At 34.4% G+C, this 21,103-nt stretch overlaps 2 protein-coding genes and 1 pseudogene across 2 annotated transcripts; 1 reads left to right on the top strand and 2 right to left on the bottom strand.

Annotated features, from left to right (window-relative positions):
* Positions 1–477: 477 nt before the first annotated feature.
* LOC123893727 (synaptotagmin-2-like) lies at positions 478–5,031 on the bottom strand. Its single transcript, XM_045943555.1, has 12 exons — positions 4,480–5,031; positions 3,792–3,890; positions 3,615–3,665; positions 3,391–3,514; positions 3,179–3,297; positions 2,929–3,030; positions 2,750–2,824; positions 2,419–2,495; positions 2,077–2,323; positions 1,583–1,936; positions 961–1,092; positions 478–868 (listed from the first exon to the last, which is right to left on the bottom strand). The coding sequence occupies exons 1-12, from the start codon at positions 4,588–4,590 to the stop codon at positions 740–742; spliced, it is 1,620 nt and encodes a 539-aa protein (XP_045799511.1). The 5' UTR covers positions 4,591–5,031; the 3' UTR covers positions 478–739.
* Positions 5,032–5,559: 528 nt separating this feature from the next.
* Positions 5,560–10,765, top strand: LOC123893814 (annotated as a pseudogene).
* A 795-nt stretch (positions 10,766–11,560) lies between these two features.
* LOC123903040 (vacuolar protein sorting-associated protein 35B-like) lies at positions 11,561–20,273 on the bottom strand. The gene is made up of 22 exons (XM_045952900.1): positions 19,788–20,273; positions 19,598–19,694; positions 19,373–19,496; positions 18,751–18,939; positions 18,460–18,547; positions 18,185–18,241; positions 18,001–18,090; positions 17,777–17,899; positions 17,221–17,295; positions 17,094–17,153; positions 16,502–16,618; positions 16,149–16,388; positions 16,011–16,076; positions 15,725–15,814; positions 15,545–15,634; positions 14,996–15,085; positions 14,687–14,755; positions 13,595–13,675; positions 13,401–13,508; positions 12,869–12,972; positions 12,179–12,292; positions 11,561–12,096 (listed from the first exon to the last, which is right to left on the bottom strand). The coding sequence occupies exons 1-22, from the start codon at positions 19,878–19,880 to the stop codon at positions 11,886–11,888; spliced, it is 2,376 nt and encodes a 791-aa protein (XP_045808856.1). The 5' UTR covers positions 19,881–20,273; the 3' UTR covers positions 11,561–11,885.
* Positions 20,274–21,103: the final 830 nt, after the last annotated feature.

Consider the following 21,103-nt stretch of genomic DNA (forward strand, 5'->3'; position numbering starts at 1 on the left):
TTCTTTTAAAAAAAAATATAGGGACCAACTTGTAAGATATTTTCGCAGTACATATTTGAGTTTCACAATTGCGCTTCTTCTAACTAAGGGTGTAATGATTAATTCAGTTAAGTTTAGTTTTTAATAAAATCTATTGGTTTACTAGTTTGGTTTTCAGCGTTTTCCAAAAATTGAAATAGAACCAAACTAAACTGATTATATTGTTGATCGGTTTGCCTAAAAATAGACTAGGCCAAACGGACCCTAAGTATTTCAATTCAATTTATTGAATTTAAAAATTAAAAATCGATCGAGAATCAAACTGAATTAGTTTTGTTATTTGCTAATATACCCCATATAGAGTTTAGATGATATATTTTCTCATTTTCCCCCCAACAAGATAACTTTTGAACTATTTTTTCTTTTGCCTTGTGAAACTAAATTTTAGATAAATTTCAGACAAACGATGTATATGAAATGCATATATAATCAATTTCCTAACACAACACAGTCACATTGCCATTGCTAATATATAATCTCGTATACACACAAAAAAAAACAACGCATATTATTCTTGCGAGTGTTAAGAACAAACGATAGAATTTGAATTTATCTTACAAACAAAAAGAATTTGAATTTATCTTTTTTGACGAGTGGTTTGCAATTGAATGAAATCTAACTATATAATAACAAAATGTACCAAACTTGCATTACAAACTTACAATGGTACCATAAATTACTACAAACCAATATTCATTCATTAGGGAGTTCTCCATTGAAGCTCAATTTGAATCTTTCCATTTTTAGAGTCAATAAGATGATATTTCTCATTGATTCTTTTGTTGCTAACAACATCAGATAAATTTATCTCCACATATCCAAGATTTTCCTGAATAACAAGGTACGTAGTATATATCAATAATAATGTTAAAAAAAAAAAAACCATAAGACAAATATGAATTGATCTTATTATAGTGTTACCTTAGGATGCAATAGGCCTAACTTTGAGGAGGCACTTTGGACTTCAACATAAAGCCTTTCCTTAGTGGGAGGTTCATCTAGAGTAAATTGAAACGTTTCACCCCATCTTGGATCTCTATTTTTCCTTACATGCTGTAAAATTGCCATAAACAATAATAGTAAAATTTCACATAACTTCTTAAGTAACTGAGGGTAAAATATATTTTATTCCTCTAAAGTAAGTAGAGACTAAAGTGAAGAAATATTCAATAGTTGATATTTGAATCTATACTTGTAAAGTGTATGTTGGATATGAGTGGCGAGTTTGACAAAATCTCGGAGATATCATAATTTTATTGAAGCTACAAAGTGTAACTTTTGTCAAAATCATGGTGGCTTACTATGATACTGACAATCCAACCATCAATCCAATCACTACCTACTATCAGTTGTTGATTTATTAATCCATCAAATCATTGGTTTTACACTCTAAAATGAATTTCTTATTTTAGAGAAATCAAATTCTACTACAACAATATTTTAGTGATATGAGGTTTTGTGCATACCAAAAATCATAATCATGATATAATATGATATAAGAATTAGATGATTAATATGATATAAGAATCTGATAGTATAATACCTTGGTTTTCTTTTCCTCTCCTTTAAATATGAGCCGCGCATACGGATTCGTGTGGTGTTTTCCTTCAACCTCTTCAGCTTCATGGATGATAATCACAAGCAAACCACCAGTAGCAGGTGTTCCTTCAGGAGCCTTTTCTATTCCATTGTTGTCTTCTGCAGGATTCTTAGGTAACTCATCTTCCGTAAAAGGTTTGTACATAACTTCCACAACGAGTTCTCCACGCGGCTTCTCATTCTCAGGATTATCAGGTTCAAGTGTCTTAAGTAACTTAAGAGTAAGTTCTTTTGGTTCATTTGGTGTAAGCTCTTTCAATGGAATTGCATTCATACCCATCTTCTCATGCCTTCCAATCTAATTAATTAACAATAACAAATTAATTTTTTGCAGATTGGTCCCTAAAATTTTTTAAATTGTAAAGTGGTCCCTCAACTTTTGTAAAATTTTGAATTTGACCCAAAACTTCTAAATTTGCATGTGAAGGAACTAATTACCTGCTCCCAGTCATAAACATTAAGCACTAAGGCTTGAGATTCTGGATCTTTAATGACCACATTAAATTCTTCATTCCATTCTGGATTCAAGTTCTTGTATTTCACAGTTGTTTTCTTTGAAGCAAGTTTATCATCTTTGAGTTTAAGTTTCACATAAGGGTCTGCTCCTCCCATTATATCTTTCTTTTTAAGCTTCAATGCTCTCAGAACCTTCACATGAAGAATTCCAACCGGCGTTTTCATGGCCCTGACAAATTATTAATCAGGTAAAATTAGCCAATCTAATTAACACTTAATAATGTTATAAACTGATAAATCTAAGGAAGAAACAATGATACATACTTTGATGGATCCATTATTTGCACTTCTAAGGCCTTAGGCCACAAATACATTTTTGCAACTTGTTCTTTTATAATTTCCTGAAAGAAAGTGAGAGGCGACGATATCAATGCTAAAACTTTACACTACTGAAAATTCGCTAAATTGAAATGTTTTCTAGCGAATGAATTTCCAAATCAGTCTCTAAATTGACTGATGAATCAGTTTGCAACTGATTTAGAGATTGATTTGAAAAATGTGGCTGAAGCTAAAACAACTAGTTGCTAAGGCTAGCGACCGATTTGACAATTTTAGTCTCTTAACTGATCACTATATCATAGTTTTTATATGTTACCTGGACAATCCTGTAAAGACCGGGAATAGCCATTGCATCAGCTCCAAGCAGTTTTAGTCCAAAATCGACATGTGGCTACAATCAACGAATCAAAATGAGATTGTGCTTGCATGTTACACACTATACGTTAGTTATTCAGATGTTTTTGTCCTCACTAAGTAGACATTATGTATATATACCTTCTCCATGAGAGACACGTAAATATTGGCGAAACATGGAAAACTTGGAACCAAAGGCTTCAACGTTATGCGTGGAGAAGCGAATACTTGCAAATCAACAACCTGCAATCGTTTTTTTAAAACGGCCAATGTTAGTATTGTTAGTAACAACTTGCAATCGTTTAATTTAAATCATATAAAAATCTTTCAAAATATTTGCATTTTCTGTGGTTAAAAAGGTACATGAATGAAGGTACTAATTATTAAATACCTGAACCGTGGCGCGCAATCCAAATGCTTTAACGGCAATTATAATGTTAGGATTACCAGCCCATTTCACTGATAGTTCCATAATCAATTCCTTTTCATCAGTGCTATACACTTTCATTCCTGCAACCATAGTATATATTTTGATCAACATAATTAAGTATTTATCAGTCTAAAGTCTAATCTTGTATTTGCTCATATTGCTATATTATATACCTTGAAAAGTTGGTGGTAGAGAACCCAAGTTAAGTTCATCAAACTCAACTGAATCAATTTTGTACTTTGGAATTTGTTCAGCAATAATTGGCTTTGCTATAGTTCTTGCAGTCTTGCATATTGCCTATAACATTAAGTAATTGTTGGCACTCTTTGAATATTGATATTTCAAAATAGTTGCATTAATAATACAAAATCTCAAAGATAAAATGTGTGCATAATACCTTGTTCAAATAAGGCCACATAGACTCAACAAATTTATTAAGCCAGTCAAGCTGCAAAAAACAAAATATTTATTAATTTTCAATAGAGCCTAAAATGCATTTCTGGCTCCAAAGATAATCACTTATATACTTCTACAGAGGGCTTAAATGGAAATTTAAAGAAATATAATAACATACACGATCATAGTCTGGATTTTTTATCCAAAAGGGTAACTCTGGAAGTAACTGTTGCAGAGTTTTTGCATCTAGCTCAACCAAAGGACGAATCGTCGGATCCTGAAATTATATCAAACATGTCATATTTTGAACATATTAAGAAAATAAATAAAAGGTTAAATATATTTTTGATCCCTCTAAATATACCAACTTTCATTTTTGGTCCCTTTCAAAAATTTCTTCGAACTTTAGTCCTCTAACACTTATGTATTGTAAACTAGTCTTATACTATATTTACTATCTAGCATAAGTCTATAGTTAAACAATGAGAAGAAACAAATGTCCTGCATATAGATCCCTTCATTTGAAATGAAACAATATTAACAAACATTATATCAAACTTAAAATTGAAACTTGTGATCCAAAAAACACACAACATATAAGGTTAGTTAGAGAGCAGAAAACTTTCTGTACAACATTATTTAACTCACAATTTTTTTTTTATTTATAAATCTGATCCTTTTTGGTAATCTTATTTTAATTTCATCCATCTTAATGTACCCCTCTTACTCCATTATGATATTTCTCCAAGAAAACAAAAACAAAACAGTAGCAAAAGGATAAATTCACAGCTAAAAAAAAAAAGTCAACAGCATGGAAAAAGAATTTTAAAACAAAAAAAAGAGAATCATGTGAAGAAAAAACTTACCTTGACATCTGTTGATTGGAAGTAGATAAACAAATAGTATCCAATGACTAGTCCAAGTGAAGTTCCAATTCCTAATCCCAAAAAACCAGTAATAGTACTTAAAATACCCATTTCAATTTCACTCTCTAATGTAAATAGATACTAGCTAGTTAGCTATGGTATTGTAGCTAAATTGCTTCCATATCAAAAGTGGAAAGTTCCAAATTAATCTTGATAAACAAGTACTTGTTGTGGATGAATGAATGGATTAAATTTCTGAATTTGGATATTAAAAAACAAGTAATAAACAGAAAAGACAAGGAACGTGTATTATTATTAATGTTGTTTGAAAGGGAAATAATGTAGCTCTTAATTTATTGGCCACTCTTTACCTTACATCATAGGCCACTTGGTATCCACATAAATAGTCGACAATGATATATATTTGCTGTAGGTGTCGGCAAGGTCTATTCTTTTACACATTTTATTTTAAATAATCCTATATTTCACATAATTCATGTAGTTACATAATTACTTGAATGAATAAACAAAATTATTTTTAAGCTAAATGCATGATTATCCTGAGATAATGATCCGACCAACTATGAAATAATGTTGATACTTAAAAACAATGAATGGAATAAAGAGAGGTACATGTGCTTTCTATTTTGGCTTTTATTATTCCTTTTTTGGCCTGCTTTTGGCCCTCCATGTGTCCTTAGCAATTGTGAAAAACTGACAAAATTTTTTGCTGTTCCTTTCCATTTGTTTTTTCCTTCAATTGGTTGGAGCTTTCTTAATTTTTTTGTTTTAGTTTTGGAGAAATAGATGCATGATCAGTTCTTTAAGTTATTTGTTTGAAAAATTCTGACCAGTGACTTTAGGACATGTTAAGAAATTAAATATAATAAAGTTATTTTAAAATTTGTGTAATTAACTAATTAGCATAATCCTTAAACACAATTTTGTTAATTTCTTTTTATAAATGAGGATATATTAATAAAAAAGATAGTTACAAGAGAAAGGGGGAAGACAACAAACCCTCCCCAAGGTCTAAGAAAACCGAAAATAAGGTCGACCAATTCTATTTTTAACATTTTTAACAAAGTCCTTTGTAGTCAAAGCGGGACATTGATCAAACCAACATACATATGGAAAGTCCCAAATTAGCAAGTTTGTCAGCACAATCATTACCCTCCCGAAAGATCTGAGAAACAATAAAAGACATGTTGCTCACGATGTTTAAGCAATTTAACCATCTGTTTTTCAACTTCCAAGGGACAATACTATGACACTTGAAGGCCAAGGTAACCAACTTGGAGTCAGTCTCCAACCAAAGCTGATTCCAACCTTTTCTATGAGCAAGCTCAATGGCATATATAGCCCCTAAAAGCTCTACTGAATAGGCATTGGAAATACCCAGGTTTAAAGCAAAACAACCAAGGATATTAATATTCTTATTCCTAAACAGACCTCCACAAGTAGGTCTGGATTCCCAATGGAAGTCCCATTTGTTTGGTTATTATGCAAAGAGATAGACAAAATAATGTGAAAGAAAAAAATAAAGATAGTATAATGTCATCTTCAACAAACTCCTCTAACATGCATGTGTTAGACTATGTAAATATGTAATAGTGGAAGTGTTAACTTTTAATTAATTCCTTGTCTATTGCAGCATGCTTTGTACTTGGTCTATCTTGGAGTAGTTGTTTTAGCTTCTGCTTGGATGGGTAAACATAACCGCAACCTTGTCTCGTTTCTTTTTTTACCATAAACATGTACATTTTTGCTTATATTTGATACCGGAGGGAATATACTAGCTAATGATCATTGCTAATACTATTCTTCAGGTGTTGCATTCTGGATGCAAACAGGCGAAAGACAAATGGCCCGGTTAAGTTTAAAATATTTGGAGTCAGTACTAAAGAAGGATATCAATTTCTTTGACAATGAAGCCAGGGATGCCAATATCATTTTCCACATCTCTAGTGATGCAATTTTGGTACAAGACGCAATTGGTGACAAGGTATATGTATACATTAATATTAATCTAGATTTTACTCTTCTAAAATAATCAATTCAATTAAATATTTCAGTACGATAACATCAACCGATGATTCATTGTAATGTAGACCGGGCATGCAATGGGTTACCTTTCTCAATTCATAGTTGGATTTGGCATTGGATTTACATCAGTATTGCAGCTTACACTACTCACCTTGGCTGTTGTTCCATTCATAGCTATAGCAGGCGGAGCTTACACAATAATTATGTCTACTTTATCAGAAAAAGGTGAAGCAGCTTATGCCGTAGCAGGAAAGGTTGCAGAAGAGGTAATTTCTCAAGTGTGTACAGTTTACTCATTTGTAGGAGAAGAAAAAGCGGTTGGTTCATACTCAAAGTCACTTGATAAGGCTTTGAAGCTTGGAAAGAAGAGTGGTTTTGCAAAAGGAATTGGAGTAGGCTTTACATATGGGCTTTTATTCTGTGCTTGGGCATTACTTCTTTGGTATGCAAGCATTCTTGTGAGACATCATAAAACAAATGGAGGGAAAGCATTCACAACAATCATCAATGTCATCTTTAGTGGATTGGTTAAACACATTTAATTTGACTTCTTAAAACTATTAATCTTAAAAACTATAAATACTTCATTCTAGAGATACATGCATGCAAAAAATCCTATGAAGATTAAAAATATGCATGAGCAAATGAATGAATTTGATTTAAGTAATGGCTTTACCGATATAATTGCTCCCTTTTATAATAGTGTCGTTGGTCAAGCTGCTCCAAACCTTGGTTCCATTGCTAAAGGCCGTGCAGCTGCAGCCAATATCATGAACATGATTGCATCCGTTTCAGATTCATCTAAAAGGTTGGATGAAGGCACTGTTTTGCCACAAGTAGCAGGGGAAATTGATTTTTGTGAGGTCTGTTTTGCTTACCCCTCAAGAAGTAATATGATCTTTGAGAATTTGAGTTTCTCGGTGAATGCTGGGAAGACTGTAGCAGTTGTTGGTCCGAGTGGTTCTGGAAAGAGCACAATTATTTCCCTTATTCAAAGGTTCTATGATCCCACTTCAGGTAATTACATCTTGCAGTCCTTTAAGTTGTTTAATTGTACCAGATAAGACAAAATACATCATGAGGTCCTGTAGAATGTAGATAATAGGCAAATGCAATATTTTTCACTAGGTAAGATCCTGTTGGATGGTCATGACTTAAAGAATGTTCAATTGAGATGGTTGAGAGAGCAAGTGGGTTTGGTGAGTCAGGAACCAGCACTATTTGCCACTACAATAACTGGAAACATTTTATTTGGAAAAGAAGATTCCGACATAAATCAAATCATACTAGCTGCCAAGGCTGCAAATGCTCATTCTTTCATTAAAGGATTGCCTGAAGGCTATAATACTCAGGTGAATTCATATGTTCTCATATAAGTCATTTTCATATTAGCAAATAACATTTTTTTTCTTTTCAAATCAGGTTGGAGAAGGTGGCACACAACTTTCAGGGGGACAAAAGCAAAGAATTGCTATAGAAAGAGCAGTGCTCAGAAACCAAAATATTGCTTTTAGATGAGGCAACCAGCGCATTGGATGCTGAATCTGAACTCATTGTCCAGCAGGCATTGGAAAAGATAATGTTAAACCGGACAACAATAGTTGTTGCACACCGATAATCCACCATACACGATGTAGATAGAATTATTGTGTTGAAGAACGGTCAGGTTTCTGAAAGCGGGACTCATTCAGAGTTGATGTCCAAGTATGGGGAGTATGTGAGTCTAGTGAGTTTGCAGGCATCACAAAGTTTTGCAAGCTCTAGCTCAATATCTTGCTCAGGAAGTTCAAGAAATTATAGTTTTCGAGAATTCCCGGACAACCTGAATCATGAGGAGGAGTTGGAGTTGAATAAAGAAAAGAGAACTTCAATCAAGTGATCAAGGCCTGACATCAAACAATGCTTCCACTCCAATTTTGGATTTACTGAAATTGAATGCTCCAGAGTGGCCCTATGCAATTCTTGGGTCAGTAGGTGCAGTTTTTGCTGGCATGGAAGCTCCTCTATTTGCCCTTGGAATGACCCACATTTTGACAGCATTTTACTCTCTTCACGGTTCCAAGATCAAGCAAGAAGTTGATCATGTAGCTCTTATATTTGTTGGAGCGGCTGTTGATCACGTAGCATTTTACATCTTTTTTATTATAATAATCAATATATTTTCACATTACTAAATCATTATAATTAATTTGACTTGCGGATGTTCTTACTAATGAAATTGCATGGTTTGATCTAGATGAGAACAATACTGGCTCATTAACAGCAATGTTAGCTGCGGATGCAACATTAGTAAGTAGTGCTCTATTCGACAGACTCTCAACCATTGTGCAGAAGGTAGCTCTCACTCTAACGGCATTTATTATTGCCTTCACATTGAGTTGGAAACTAACATTAGTGGTTGTAGCTTGCCTTACCCTTCTCATAGGAGCTTCCATCACAGAGGTTAACCTCGTAAAACAAACTTCACTATGAGTTCTTTCATGTTGCATGCTTTAGTGCATTATTCATCTGCTCACTCTTTACTGCATAATCAATAACCAAGAGAATTTCATCTGAAAGTTATAATTGTTTATGCAGCAATTATTTCTCAAGGGTTTTGGTGGAGATTACAGCCATGCATATTCTAAATCAACTTCTTTGGCTCGGGAAGCTATTGCCAACATACGTACTGTTGCTGCTTTTGGTGCAGAAGATCGAATATCAATCCAATTCATGTCTGAACTGAACAAACCTAACAAGCAGGCACTTCCAAGAGGCCACATATCAGGTTTTGGTTATGGTGTGACGCAGCTGTTGGCTTTCTGCTCCTATGCACTTGGGCGTTGGTATGCATCCGTCTTAATCAAGAAGAAAGAGTCAAATTTTGGAGGTGTCGTGAAGTCCTTTATGGTTTTAATCATCACTGCTCTTTCAATAACAGAAACACTAGCTCTTACACCGGATATTGTGAAAGGGTCACAGGCACTAGGATCAGTTTTCAGAATCCTCCATAGGAGAACAGCCATCAACCCAAACGACTCGAATAGCAAGATGATAGCTGAAGTCAAAGGAGAGGTATAGTTTCGAAATGTGTGCTTCAAGTACCCAACGAGACCTGATAATATATAACCATATTATAGAACTTGAACCTCAGTGTCTCGGTAGGAAAGAGTCTTGTAATGAGATTTTATGACTCTACTTCCGGGTCAGTTCTGATACACGAATGTGATATCAAAAGCATAAACTTGAGATCTTTAAGGCAGAGAATAGGATTGGTTCAGCAAGAACCTGCTTTGTTCTCTACCACAGTTTACGAAAACATCAAGTATGGTAAAGAGGAGGCATCAGAAATAGAGGTAATGAAGGCAGCGAAAGCAGCAAATGCTCAAGAATTCATCAGTAGAATGCCACAGAAGGGTATAGAACTGAGGTTGGAGAGAGAGGAGTGCAGTTATCAGGAGGACAAAAACAAAGGGTAGCAATTGCTAGAGCTATTCTGAAAGATCCATCCATTCTTCTACTGGATGAAGCAACAAGTGCACTGGACACAGTATCAGAGAGGCTGGTCCAAGAGGCTCTTGATACGCTTATGGAAGATCGAACGACAATTTTGTCCGCTCACAGGCTCTCAACTGTTCGTGATGCAGACATCATTGCAGTGCTGCAACATGGGAAGGTTGCAGAAATGGGAAGTCATGAGAAGCTTATGGCCAAACCCAGAAGCATCTATAAACAATTGGTTAGTCTACAGCAAGAAAAGCGTCAACCAGAAGAACATTAGTGAATTCATTTGGAGTTTCCCAAGTCTATAGATTCAAGTTATACTTGCAGCTTGCAGCTTGAATTGAGGTAAGGTAAGGGTTTAAGATTATGTCTGAGTCTGATGACCAATCCGTCCATAAAAGACGTTTTCGTAGTGCATCTACATACTGTTTATATATACACATCCTGCCATAAAATTCAAAGCCTATAACTCTCTCTTGCAGAATGTTACAAACTTACAAATTCTGTAATTTGCGTTTCTATCATTCAAAGCCTATCACTTCTTCATATAAAAACAAATATTTCATTGGTTATCGTATCAAAAACTGAAAACTGTAAAGGTTTAAGGAGTAAAATAAATAGGAAATTTTCACATGAGAGAATCATTTTAAATTTCCCATAGTTTCATTCACATGAAACTCAGAGCTGACCTTTTTATTCAAAGACAAGTTTTTAATATCATTTCCATCAACAAAAGAAGTTCATATCATATCCATCATTTTTGCAGTTTTGACAAGTTTTACGTTGCTGGTATTGTTCTCTAATTGGGATTTGGATCCTCTCTCACCGTGCAGAAATTATTTTTTCCATTCAATTAGACAACGTACAACTGCATTTGGTAGCTATTTTACGTGGAAATTTTTTTGCTACGCCATAGGAGAGGTTCAGAGTCCCTCTAATTGTAGGACAACAAAATACTGTTTAACCAATGAATGTAGCACAAGTAAGTTTTGTCATAGTAAAAAACGAGTAAATTTTGTCCAAAAACTAAAGTAAGAAAGTAAAGTAATTGAGTGAAAATGCCCTACTTATAAATCTTTCAAAATTTATCAGTCATTATAATTATACTCATAAACCAAATTCATGTTTAATAATTTAACCATGATTTACTCAAAAAATAATTTAACCATTGTTCGATAGTAAGTAGTTACCAAAAACTTTACAACCTAAATGAACTAAATAATTACATAATAATTTTGATATTTTATAATATATTGAATAAAAAATTGGCAATAAACTACAAATAAATCAAGCCATCGAAATTTTAGTTAATAAAAATGATTAATTTTTATTTTTATAAAAAATAACACATCATGTATATGAAATATGATTCCGTTATGTTTATTACAGAACCTTTAGTTGAGTAAATATATATATATATATATATATATATATATATATATATATATATATATATATATATATATATATATATATATATATAAATTGACAAACCTAAATATATAATTTTTAAAACCAAATAAATTGGTCAATATTATAAGTCGAACCAATCTTGATGAGTGAGCTGAAAATGTTCAATTAAACTGAAAATGTCAGTTATGCTGTATTATGTGGCATTATTGCCACCGCAAATATCTTAATGCACGGTGGGGGAATATTCAATTTATATGGCTTTAATACGAAACATTACACTGCATATGTGAACAGTGCTTTAGAGAAATGACCTTGGCACTGCAATTTTAATGCAAAAGTGATGAACATTGATTTACTGTTTTTGTTGTTGGGATGAAGATGAACAATGATTAAATACATGGCCGATTTTCCGCATAACTGTACATTTGAGCATCTCAAATAAGCCAGTTCAGCAGGGTAGTGATTCACACCTTGATAGAATCATATTTTTCACCCAGTATACCGCCCTTCTGTTTTTGAAATTGAATGTACCTCAGTGTGCTAGCAAAGAAAGGATCTGAAGCTGGGAGAGCTGACGCAGAGTCACTCTGCATCTCAGTCTTGATTAATTCTATAAGCCCCTGAATAGTAGCACTGGTAATCTGTGGATTTCCTTTCTCATAATAGTAAATGTACCTGGAACATACTTATCTGTAAGTGAAAAAAACATGAAAACAGTACACCAAAGCAAACAGTTTTATAGCTTACGGGGACTAACTTATTCAGTATTTCAACAAAAAGTGTAACTGGTCCGCTGCTACCCCTGGCAACATTGGCCATTTGCTGAGCAGCATTTGCAATCCTCAAAGCACGCTTGAGACAAAGCAAAACCCTGCAATCAAACTGTCAACAACCCATCTCCAAGACAAAAACCAGAAGACAAGAAAGGTGGTAATTTATAAGCCTGTACGTCAAATGATGCAGTGACATAATTACAGATTTGATAAATCATGCAAATGCATAAATGCGTTAAGAACCTCGACGCATGTTAGAACTAGTATCTAATGTATTATAATTAAGAGATGGGAAAAATAGGATAGAATGGAAACAAACTCCCTGTGACAGCATGTCAAACAGAGGGCTGCACATTTATTTCAAAAATCAGATGCAAAAACATACAAGAAAATTTCAGAGAATAAGGATAGTGTAGTTACAAGGACGTTTTCCTACCAAGATTTGAGAGCTTGGCCTCTCCCTTTCCTTAATCCAAAATAACCCAATACTATATTGAAAACTAGGAGACCGACATAGCATGCCTAATTATCATCTGATACTTATTAATGACACATGGTCTAACAGTACTACATTGAGTATAGGACATAATTAATTCAGAAAACACAAAAGGCATCAATGCATGAAATCAATCAAATCATCCCAATTAAACCTACTTGAGTATTTACCAGCATACCTCTCTCCATCCTTAATACCATCTTGATCATCAACCCAAAAGAGATGTGAGCATGCATAAACAGCTCGACACTGATCAGGTTTCTTCAAAAGCTTTGCGGAATACTGCAGAAAGATAGAACGCCATATTAGGCTGTGGCATGAATACAATAAAAAGCTGATAACAATTGCCACAAACCCTTTGTCTAATAACCACCCTCCTGAGAAAATTCATCACACAACTTAATTTATAACGATTTCTAGAAGTGTAACATTTCAATATGGTCCTTATTTATTATTTTAAGAAGCTTGGTTTTTGGGAGGAGACTTTAAATAATGCCTGAATGTTCCCTTTCTCATAAAAAAAATGGTTGAACCCCCAAAAAAAGAGGAATTATTCCCTTCCCTATTGTCCCCTTCAATCCCCATCGTTATCCCTCATCGAGACAGACTCTTTTAAAGAAAAAGAGGAGTGTGTGTCTGAGAGAGAGAGAGAGAGAGAGAGAGAGAGAGAGAGAGAGAGAGAGAGAGTGAGCATGTAATCAATAACATACCCCTGTGGCCTTGTGTGTTAATGTATCCCTGTTCTCAACACCAAAGATGTTCATTCTCTGGAGAGTCCCGATAATTAAATGTATTGCAGTTACTTGGGCTTTGGAGTCCTAAATATTATTAACAGACAGATTAGACAAGACCACCTTAGTCACATGAAGAAAATCATAAAAAGGATTGTTGTATTAGCAAGTACCGCAATTTCTTCTTCGTATAATACAAATGCCTGAGTGAAAAACTCATAAGCAACAGGCTCGAGGTCACAATCATTAGCAGCCTGATAATCAAAATGAAAATAGGTACAAAAAAGTCACTAAAATAATTTTGCAAAATGACAGACTTTATCGTAATCATGATAAAAAACATAATAACTTCGAAAACTATTAAAGCTAATAGTAATGTGATTATGGAGAAGAACATAAAATCACTGTAAACATTGTGCCTTTTGCAAATAGGCACCTTGAACGTTTGCTTCATCCTTATTAATTCTTAAGCCCTACTATTTTTAACCAGAGAGTTTATTGCAATAATATGATACATTGGTTAGTTTAGAGGGTAGTTAAAAGACTTAGTTTGTTGGGTTGAGTTGGTTGGAAGGAATAAACCAAGCATGTGACCGATAAATAGAATATGGATTGAGATGGAAAGGGAGGAAATTCGTGAATTTAGAATTGGGAGAGTCAGGATCTCTAAAAAATCCAGGAGTTTGTGTGTTCTTGCTATTCATTCTTTTTTTCGGGTATTAACCCCCTCCGCCCTCCGGTTCCCGGGAGAATGGAGCTCTGGTAATTTGAGGTTCAGTGAGGGGATATGTAAAACCTAGCCAATGATTGTTCCAGCCAGGGATCAAACTCGAATACTCCTGATTGATTCAATCTTAACTGACGCTCATTAATCACTTAAGGTCAACCACTTGATTGCTACTCATTCAATAATAGTACATTCTTTTCATTCCCAATATGATAAAGTCCCTATCAACTATGGGCTGACCAAAAGGTCGAGTAAAGTGGCTGTGTACTCTTTTCCCAGCATAAAAATAGCAAAGCCTCTTTGCAAAAAACCCATATAAATAATTTTCCCATTCAGACTAAAGAGCTAAACTATCAATCTGATGAGAATAAAAGTATGCCCATAAAATATGTTTGGGTGCAGACGCAGAGAATCAGTTTTCAAGCCCCAACTTAACATGTATTCCTGTTTTCTTTGTATTCTGATGGCGGATTGAGAGTGAAGGGGGAAACAAAAGCAAAACAAATTTGATCATTTAAGCTTGCAAGGTCAAGCATACCTCAGCACAGTGCAGATACATCCTCAGGGCCAGTTCAGGAGATGATAGAGAAGATAGAACTTCGATCGTCTGTATCAAAATACGGTTATATTTCCATCACATGTGACTGATGATGATATATGGTGCATAAAACATAACATATATATCAGATATGACTTAGTAAACTACACAGTATGCTTATAGATTTTTTTTAAAAAAAAAAATGTTTCGAGATAGTTTAATGAAGAATATTTTAGAGTTGTAAGCCAGTATGGGCTTGTGAAGCAAAACTAAATTATTCTTTAAGTTTGAAGTACATTTTTAATTCACCTCATTTAAAAGCTGAAATAATTTTCGGGGTGTTGCAGGTTCTTCTTCTCCTGCTATGTCTCCACCTTGGGCTTGCAATTGCCTGATCAACTGCAGTAAAGCATGATTCAAAAGGAAAAATTAGACAGAGAAAGAGCTGAGTTCTTCACTCATAATAAGTAAACCCACTTACACAGCGAGGCGTACAATTTATGTAATATACTAATATGATAACATAATATTTGTCACAATAAAAGTCATCACAAGGTTAAAATAATTTGAGGTTTGACAATTAAATCATAAATATGAAAACTTGAGACTCTAAAGTTGAAGGCATTGCCATGGTACAACATTTTGTAAATGTTTACAAAATGCTTCCGTAGCTTAACTTAAGGGGTTGATTAAAGGAGCCATCTATAATCAATTGATGGATTACGGAATATGGACCTGACAATACCAGACAGCTCCATTCAGATAATTCACAACGTAGAGTTCCGTTCAAGAAGCATGCCAAATATAGTAGACAATAGAGACATTGAAAGAAATAGTACAATAAAGGAAGAAAGATACCTTAAGTGCAGAAAATATAAGAGAAGGAACAGTGAAAGGTAGGCGCCTTGGTCCTCCACTCATAATATGTTTCTTTACTGTACATATTATCTGAAGTACAGTGAGTTACAAGTTAGGTGTAGAAGTGGATAGAGAAACACCAGAGGAATTCAATTAGACTCTTAATACACTTATAATTACCTTGAACATTTCCTCCGGGTCATTATTATGAAGCATGTTTATAAGGCGGGCAACAGAATTTTGTTCCTCGCTGAAATCTTCTTCATCGATCTATGGGCAAGACAAAAGAAGTATTAAAATTGTGTTGAGCAAACACTATACTTACTTAGCAAAAAAGCATAGATATATTTAACAAATTTGGTTTGGTCATATAAATAATTTTTATGAACATTTGAAAATGTACAGATTACATATAGCAATTGTACCTTACAAGCAAAAGGTCAAAAACAATAAGTATCAGGTATACCTCATCCTCGGATGTTCCATCCAAATCTATTATAAGCCCTTTTATTAATTCAAATAAAACTTCAACCTGCAAAAGCATATATAACATTGTTACGTAGAGATAAAGTTGTTATAATCAACCAACAGCAAGGTAATATACCTTATCGGCGGTAGATATGTAGGTATTATTCTTCATAATGCTTTGAATAATAACCAGAGCCATGAGTTTATTTGTCACATTATCAAGATGATCCATCACACGAGGATAATTGGAAAGTGTCAGAGCAGTCACAACATCATTGTATTTATCAAGTGGGGCGCTTAAAAGTGCAACAACTTGCTTTGTTGCTCTATTGTCATCAAGCTTTGGTTTCCCAGACAGCTTCTTGACACATGATCCCTGCATAAATTCCAGAAAAGGGGCAGCTTAGCTAATGTGAAAATCCTATCCACAGAATGCCATATGAAAATAACGGATCAAGAAGATGCTGCAGTGTTTGAAAAGTAACATACCAGTACTTGATCCACATAATCAAGTCGGTCCGGATGAACACGGAGAGTAAATGTAAGAAGAGAGACATGCAGAGATATGGCACCCACAATAGGCATGTCAACCTGTGCTTCTATCACCTGCAGTCAAATGAAGGTCTTGGATTACAAATCAACTGCCCACACAGTAAAAAGCATAATTACACTGTTCCTTTCTTTCTCTCCAATTTCTTTTCTTTTATTTGGGGGGCTTGGTCCAAGGGGATAATGGTCAAGTCCTAAAAAATCAAATGACTATACTATGACACCAAATGAGACCAGGATGACAACATTACATAGCCTTGGCTGATTCCAACAGTGCGCTGCCAACCCGTAAAAAGAAGTAATAGTAGAGAAACGTGCTTCAGGAATTCTAGAGGTACCATTATATGAATAAGTTATGATATAAGGAACTGCTGCAAAAACATTAATCATAATTCACGAAGGAAAAAAAACATTGAACAAAATCACCACATTTGTTCCGTCATGGTCTGAAGTTATATCAGGAGATATTTTTCTTTAGTTCTCACACAACAAGTTTAAGTAAAAGTTTCAAAGTCGAGAAAGCGCAGCTTACCCTGCTTATTGCAGTACTTAGTTTGGTAAATGCTTCCACTTGCAAAAATTCGGGTAAAACCTGAGACATAAATGTTATCAGTAAACAATTGGGAGCTTAACTTATGACAAAGGTGCACAAGACTTACTTCAGAACTTGAGGCGGCATAATTTGACAACCTGTCCATTAACTGAGATAACACTGTCTTGATGTCTACTGTAGGCTGCAAATACAATCCAATCAGTCAAAGCAGAGAAAATGTTTTCAACTTTAAGAACGACATAAAAAAAATATTTGCACTGCCTTTGCTCTTCACTTATCAGAGAATTTCCACATATATATTCTAAAAAAGAGTCACATGGATGACCCACTGCATCCAATAAAATTCTTCATCATCCATGCAAAGAAACCCACCACTAGTAGAGTACATTAAAGAAACAAAAAATAAACAAGGATTGTTTTGGATTGAGAATTATAAAATTTCAGACGGTAAATTTAATTTCATTAATTTAATTTTCTTCAAAAAATTAAGTGCGTGGATAATTAGAAGTGACAAATAAATTTCCTCCATGAAGAGGATTACAAACAGCAACAAAAAATTTATTCCTCCTCGCACATAAGGTTGACCAGTCACCACTAGAATGTCTTTTCAAATTGCAAACACATAAAAGGTCATCTATTTCAACTATAATTATTTTGCTCACCTGTAATTGGGGGCAAGCACCTAAGAGTGTCTCAAGTGTCTGCAAGTGGTATTCATCTGGAAAAACCTGGATTATGCACTCCATGAGATAAAATTGGGCAAGCTCATCTTTACAGTTGACAACCTGCTCAAGCCAATTTAGACAGTTGAGAGCCATTATAAAATCAAGGCTAATAATAAGAGGAAAAGAATACTTTTTTGGGGAGAAAAAGTACTTTAATAGACCTGCTCTAGAACACTTGGAAGGACGGTGTCTTTGTACATCTCAAGGTCCACGCCATCTATCTGACTCAGAACATGGAGGTTTTTCCCTACCTAATAATTTGAGAAAAAGGAAAATGAGTAACCTATTTGTACAAAAACGTATAGCACACAACTTTATAAGGAGATAGTCATATTTTTGTATTACAAGATCGCGAAGCTCGTTCCTTTCTTTATCCTTCTTCTCTTTTAACCGACCGGGTCCCTGCAGACCAGAAAGCCCAATTGAAGTCCTGAGCTCAGGATCGCCAAAGATTAAGCATGATTCACAAGCACCATAACACCTGCATGGCCAGAAATCATGTTCTCATGATTTATTTTTACCTCTAAGGCTATGGCATGCAAGTACTGTGGTGCTATGCATCTCATAAGACAAGATTAGATTATATTAGATTAGATTAGAGTGAAAGAAGCTCAAAGAACCTGATGTTGCAATCGAACCCAGAGCTTGTTCATTTCTGAGAAATTCTCTAGAACAAATTCAACTGCATCCTTTACACTGCCATAATCCCTGCAGGCAAAAGCATCCAGACTCAATCCTCATTCATATAATTCTTGTTCACCAAAACAAAACATCAAAAATATAAAATTTCCTATATTCAAAATTGAAAGCAAAGACATGGTTACATGTAGGAGGGGAAGTACAAAGTTTTCTGATTAACTAACAAAGATACTCAAAAACTACAGATGCATTAAAAGTAAAAATGGCCTCACCCATCTTCGTATTCGGAACCAATATCAGGCAACTTGTCTCTGCTGACTTGAGAAAGATAACTCCTCAAAAACAGACCGCGAATCGGATGCTGAACGCCGCGACACATCTCTACTAGGTCTTTAAGAACCTCCCTTACAGGAGTATCCTTACACCTAAGGTAAACAGATCCTACCGTGCAAAGAAGATACCTGGAAGTAAATTAAAAACAATAGCATCACACTCATTCAGAACCACAACAATAGGATCCTTGATACCAAACGAATAATGACTGAACAAGTTTACTCTAGAAGGATCTTTTATGCATATTATATTAGTTTATTTATTAGCACTACTATTGTATGGTTAATGTAGCTATGTTGATCTGTGTGTGCATCAATTTATATAAGCATTGTATGGTCACAAAGTTGGAATCAATGAAAAAAACAATAAATTTTCTTTCTTTTATTTCTAGCTTCTATAGCCCTATACAAATTGGATTGTATCACAGAATAAGTAGTCGTTTTCATCTAAACCAATGAGAGATAACTGTAAGACTATAGGTTGAAACCGCATAACTATTCAAGTAAGAAGCACAATATTAGTAAGTTGCAAAAATGAATATTGATTGCAAAAACCACTTACAATCTAGGCAATATATTTCCAGCATGTTGAACAAGCTCATACAGATCAACTATTGAAACACCGTGTCTACTTTCGTCTTTGAAGAACATCTCCAACCGCCGTAGCTCATCAAAGGCTCTCATATCTTAAAGCACAAAATACACAAGAACAATTGAATCAAAGTTGAAACCTAAGTAAAAATAGATTAGAAAATGCACTATAAGAATAAGAGAATAAGAATTATACACAGTTCATAATATTTATGAGGTGAAAGCCTAGAAGTTCGAAGCTCAGATAGCATCTGCGCAGAGTATTTGAGTGAATCTCTGAGATTATTGTCATCCTGCAAACGCAATTCGATTCAATTGAAATTTGGAATTAAAGAAAATTGAGGATTAGGTTATGAAAGTGAGTAAGTTAGGATAATAATAAGTACGAGAGCGCGATGCATGAAGAATGCGTTGTGTTGAATGGCGGCGATTCCTTCGGCGAGCCATTTGTCTTCGTCGTGGAAGTCATTTGCAATCATTTATGTTGGAATTGATGAGATCGGTCGGAGACGCCACGAGCAGAGAGTTGAACTGAATCTGTGGAGAAGATCGTTGATGCCGTGTGTATAACGGTGGATGAATGAATCCCACAGCACACACCCACCAACGTGACACGCGAAGCTAAGTGCTACTTACGATCACGGAAAGTGCCAAAAAGTGATTTGTTTTTGGTGAATAGTGAAGAACTACTCAACTGCCTTTGTTCAGCAATGAGACACTCCCTCCATGCTTCTCTTTTTTGCGTTACGGTATAAATATTTCTGCGGGTAACTATAGGTAGGTAGGTCGCGGATTTACAGCCTCCCAAGTGAATTTTTGGGTGCGCAATCCATACCATTTATTTAAGGGGTCAAAAATTCTTTACATAGAATACAATATTTCAGTGTTGCTGTGAACATAGTTTAATTAGTTGGAACATTGCATATAAAATGCAAACCTCGGTAATCTTCACCTTAAAACAAAATAATGAAATTATATTCACTAAGCTACTTGATAAAATTAAAAAACAATATTTTGTTTCATGAAAAGTCAATCGCACAATTTGTATGATGAATATTTTTATATTAAAGTTTCTATTATGTGTTTTAACTTTTAAGAGTATTTGTTAGTATTTATCTATTACTATATTCACCTAATCTTATTTGATTCGTAACATTAACATTAAAGGTGAGTGTATCTTTATTGAAATTTGAAACTTGTTTGTCTGTGTTGTAGTAGTTTGGTCTTGTTAAAGTGGTTAGGGTTGAGAATAGGTCAGGCCTACAGGGGCCTTCGGCCTGGCTTGTATAAGTCTGGCATGGTCTGGCCTGATTATTAAAAATGCCAGATTTAGGCTTTGAAAACGGCCTGTTTACATAAATAGGTCAGGCTTAGGCTTCTAAAAAGGTCTACGAAGCCTGATAGGCCAGCCTGTTTATAATAATAATTATTTATATAATATTATTATTTATATCTTATAAAAAAAAATATTATTTATAATAATTATTATTTTTCGTAATCGTATTTGTTATTTTATTAGTGTTTAATTATTGTGTTAATCATATTATTAGCTTTTTCTTAATGTTGTAGAAATTATAAAAATTTAAATGTGAACTTTTTAAGGCCTGTTTAGCCTATTTAAAAAAACTATATAGAGGAGCTTTAATGTAACACAGACTTTTAAACAAGCTACAAGGCCAGGCCAGACTTTTAAAAGGCTTAG

Source organism: Trifolium pratense, linkage group LG1 (assembly GCF_020283565.1).
Source record: "Trifolium pratense cultivar HEN17-A07 linkage group LG1, ARS_RC_1.1, whole genome shotgun sequence".
NCBI classification, from domain to species: domain Eukaryota; kingdom Viridiplantae; phylum Streptophyta; class Magnoliopsida; order Fabales; family Fabaceae; genus Trifolium; species Trifolium pratense.

What these genes read in the sequence shown, in the direction of transcription:
- LOC123903040 (XM_045952900.1), bottom strand. Translation starts at nt 19,880, where the DNA reads ATGATTGCAAATGACTTCCACGACGAAGACAAATGGCTCGCCGAAGGA. An exon ending in TTATATTTTCTGCACTTAAG is followed by an intron (nt 15,086 to 15,544) that starts GTATCTTTCTTC and finishes GCTTTACTGCAG; the next exon opens with TTGATCAGGCAATTGCAAGC. An exon ending in TGTATCTGCACTGTGCTGAG is followed by an intron (nt 13,676 to 14,686) that starts GTATGCTTGACC and finishes TTTGATTATCAG; the next exon opens with GCTGCTAATGATTGTGACCT.
- LOC123893727 (XM_045943555.1), bottom strand. Translation starts at nt 4,590, where the DNA reads ATGGGTATTTTAAGTACTATTACTGGTTTTTTGGGATTAGGAATTGGA. An exon ending in GATTGCGCGCCACGGTTCAG is followed by an intron (nt 3,031 to 3,178) that starts GTATTTAATAAT and finishes AAACGATTGCAG; the next exon opens with GTTGTTGATTTGCAAGTATT. An exon ending in ACGTGTCTCTCATGGAGAAG is followed by an intron (nt 2,825 to 2,928) that starts GTATATATACAT and finishes CGTTGATTGTAG; the next exon opens with CCACATGTCGATTTTGGACT.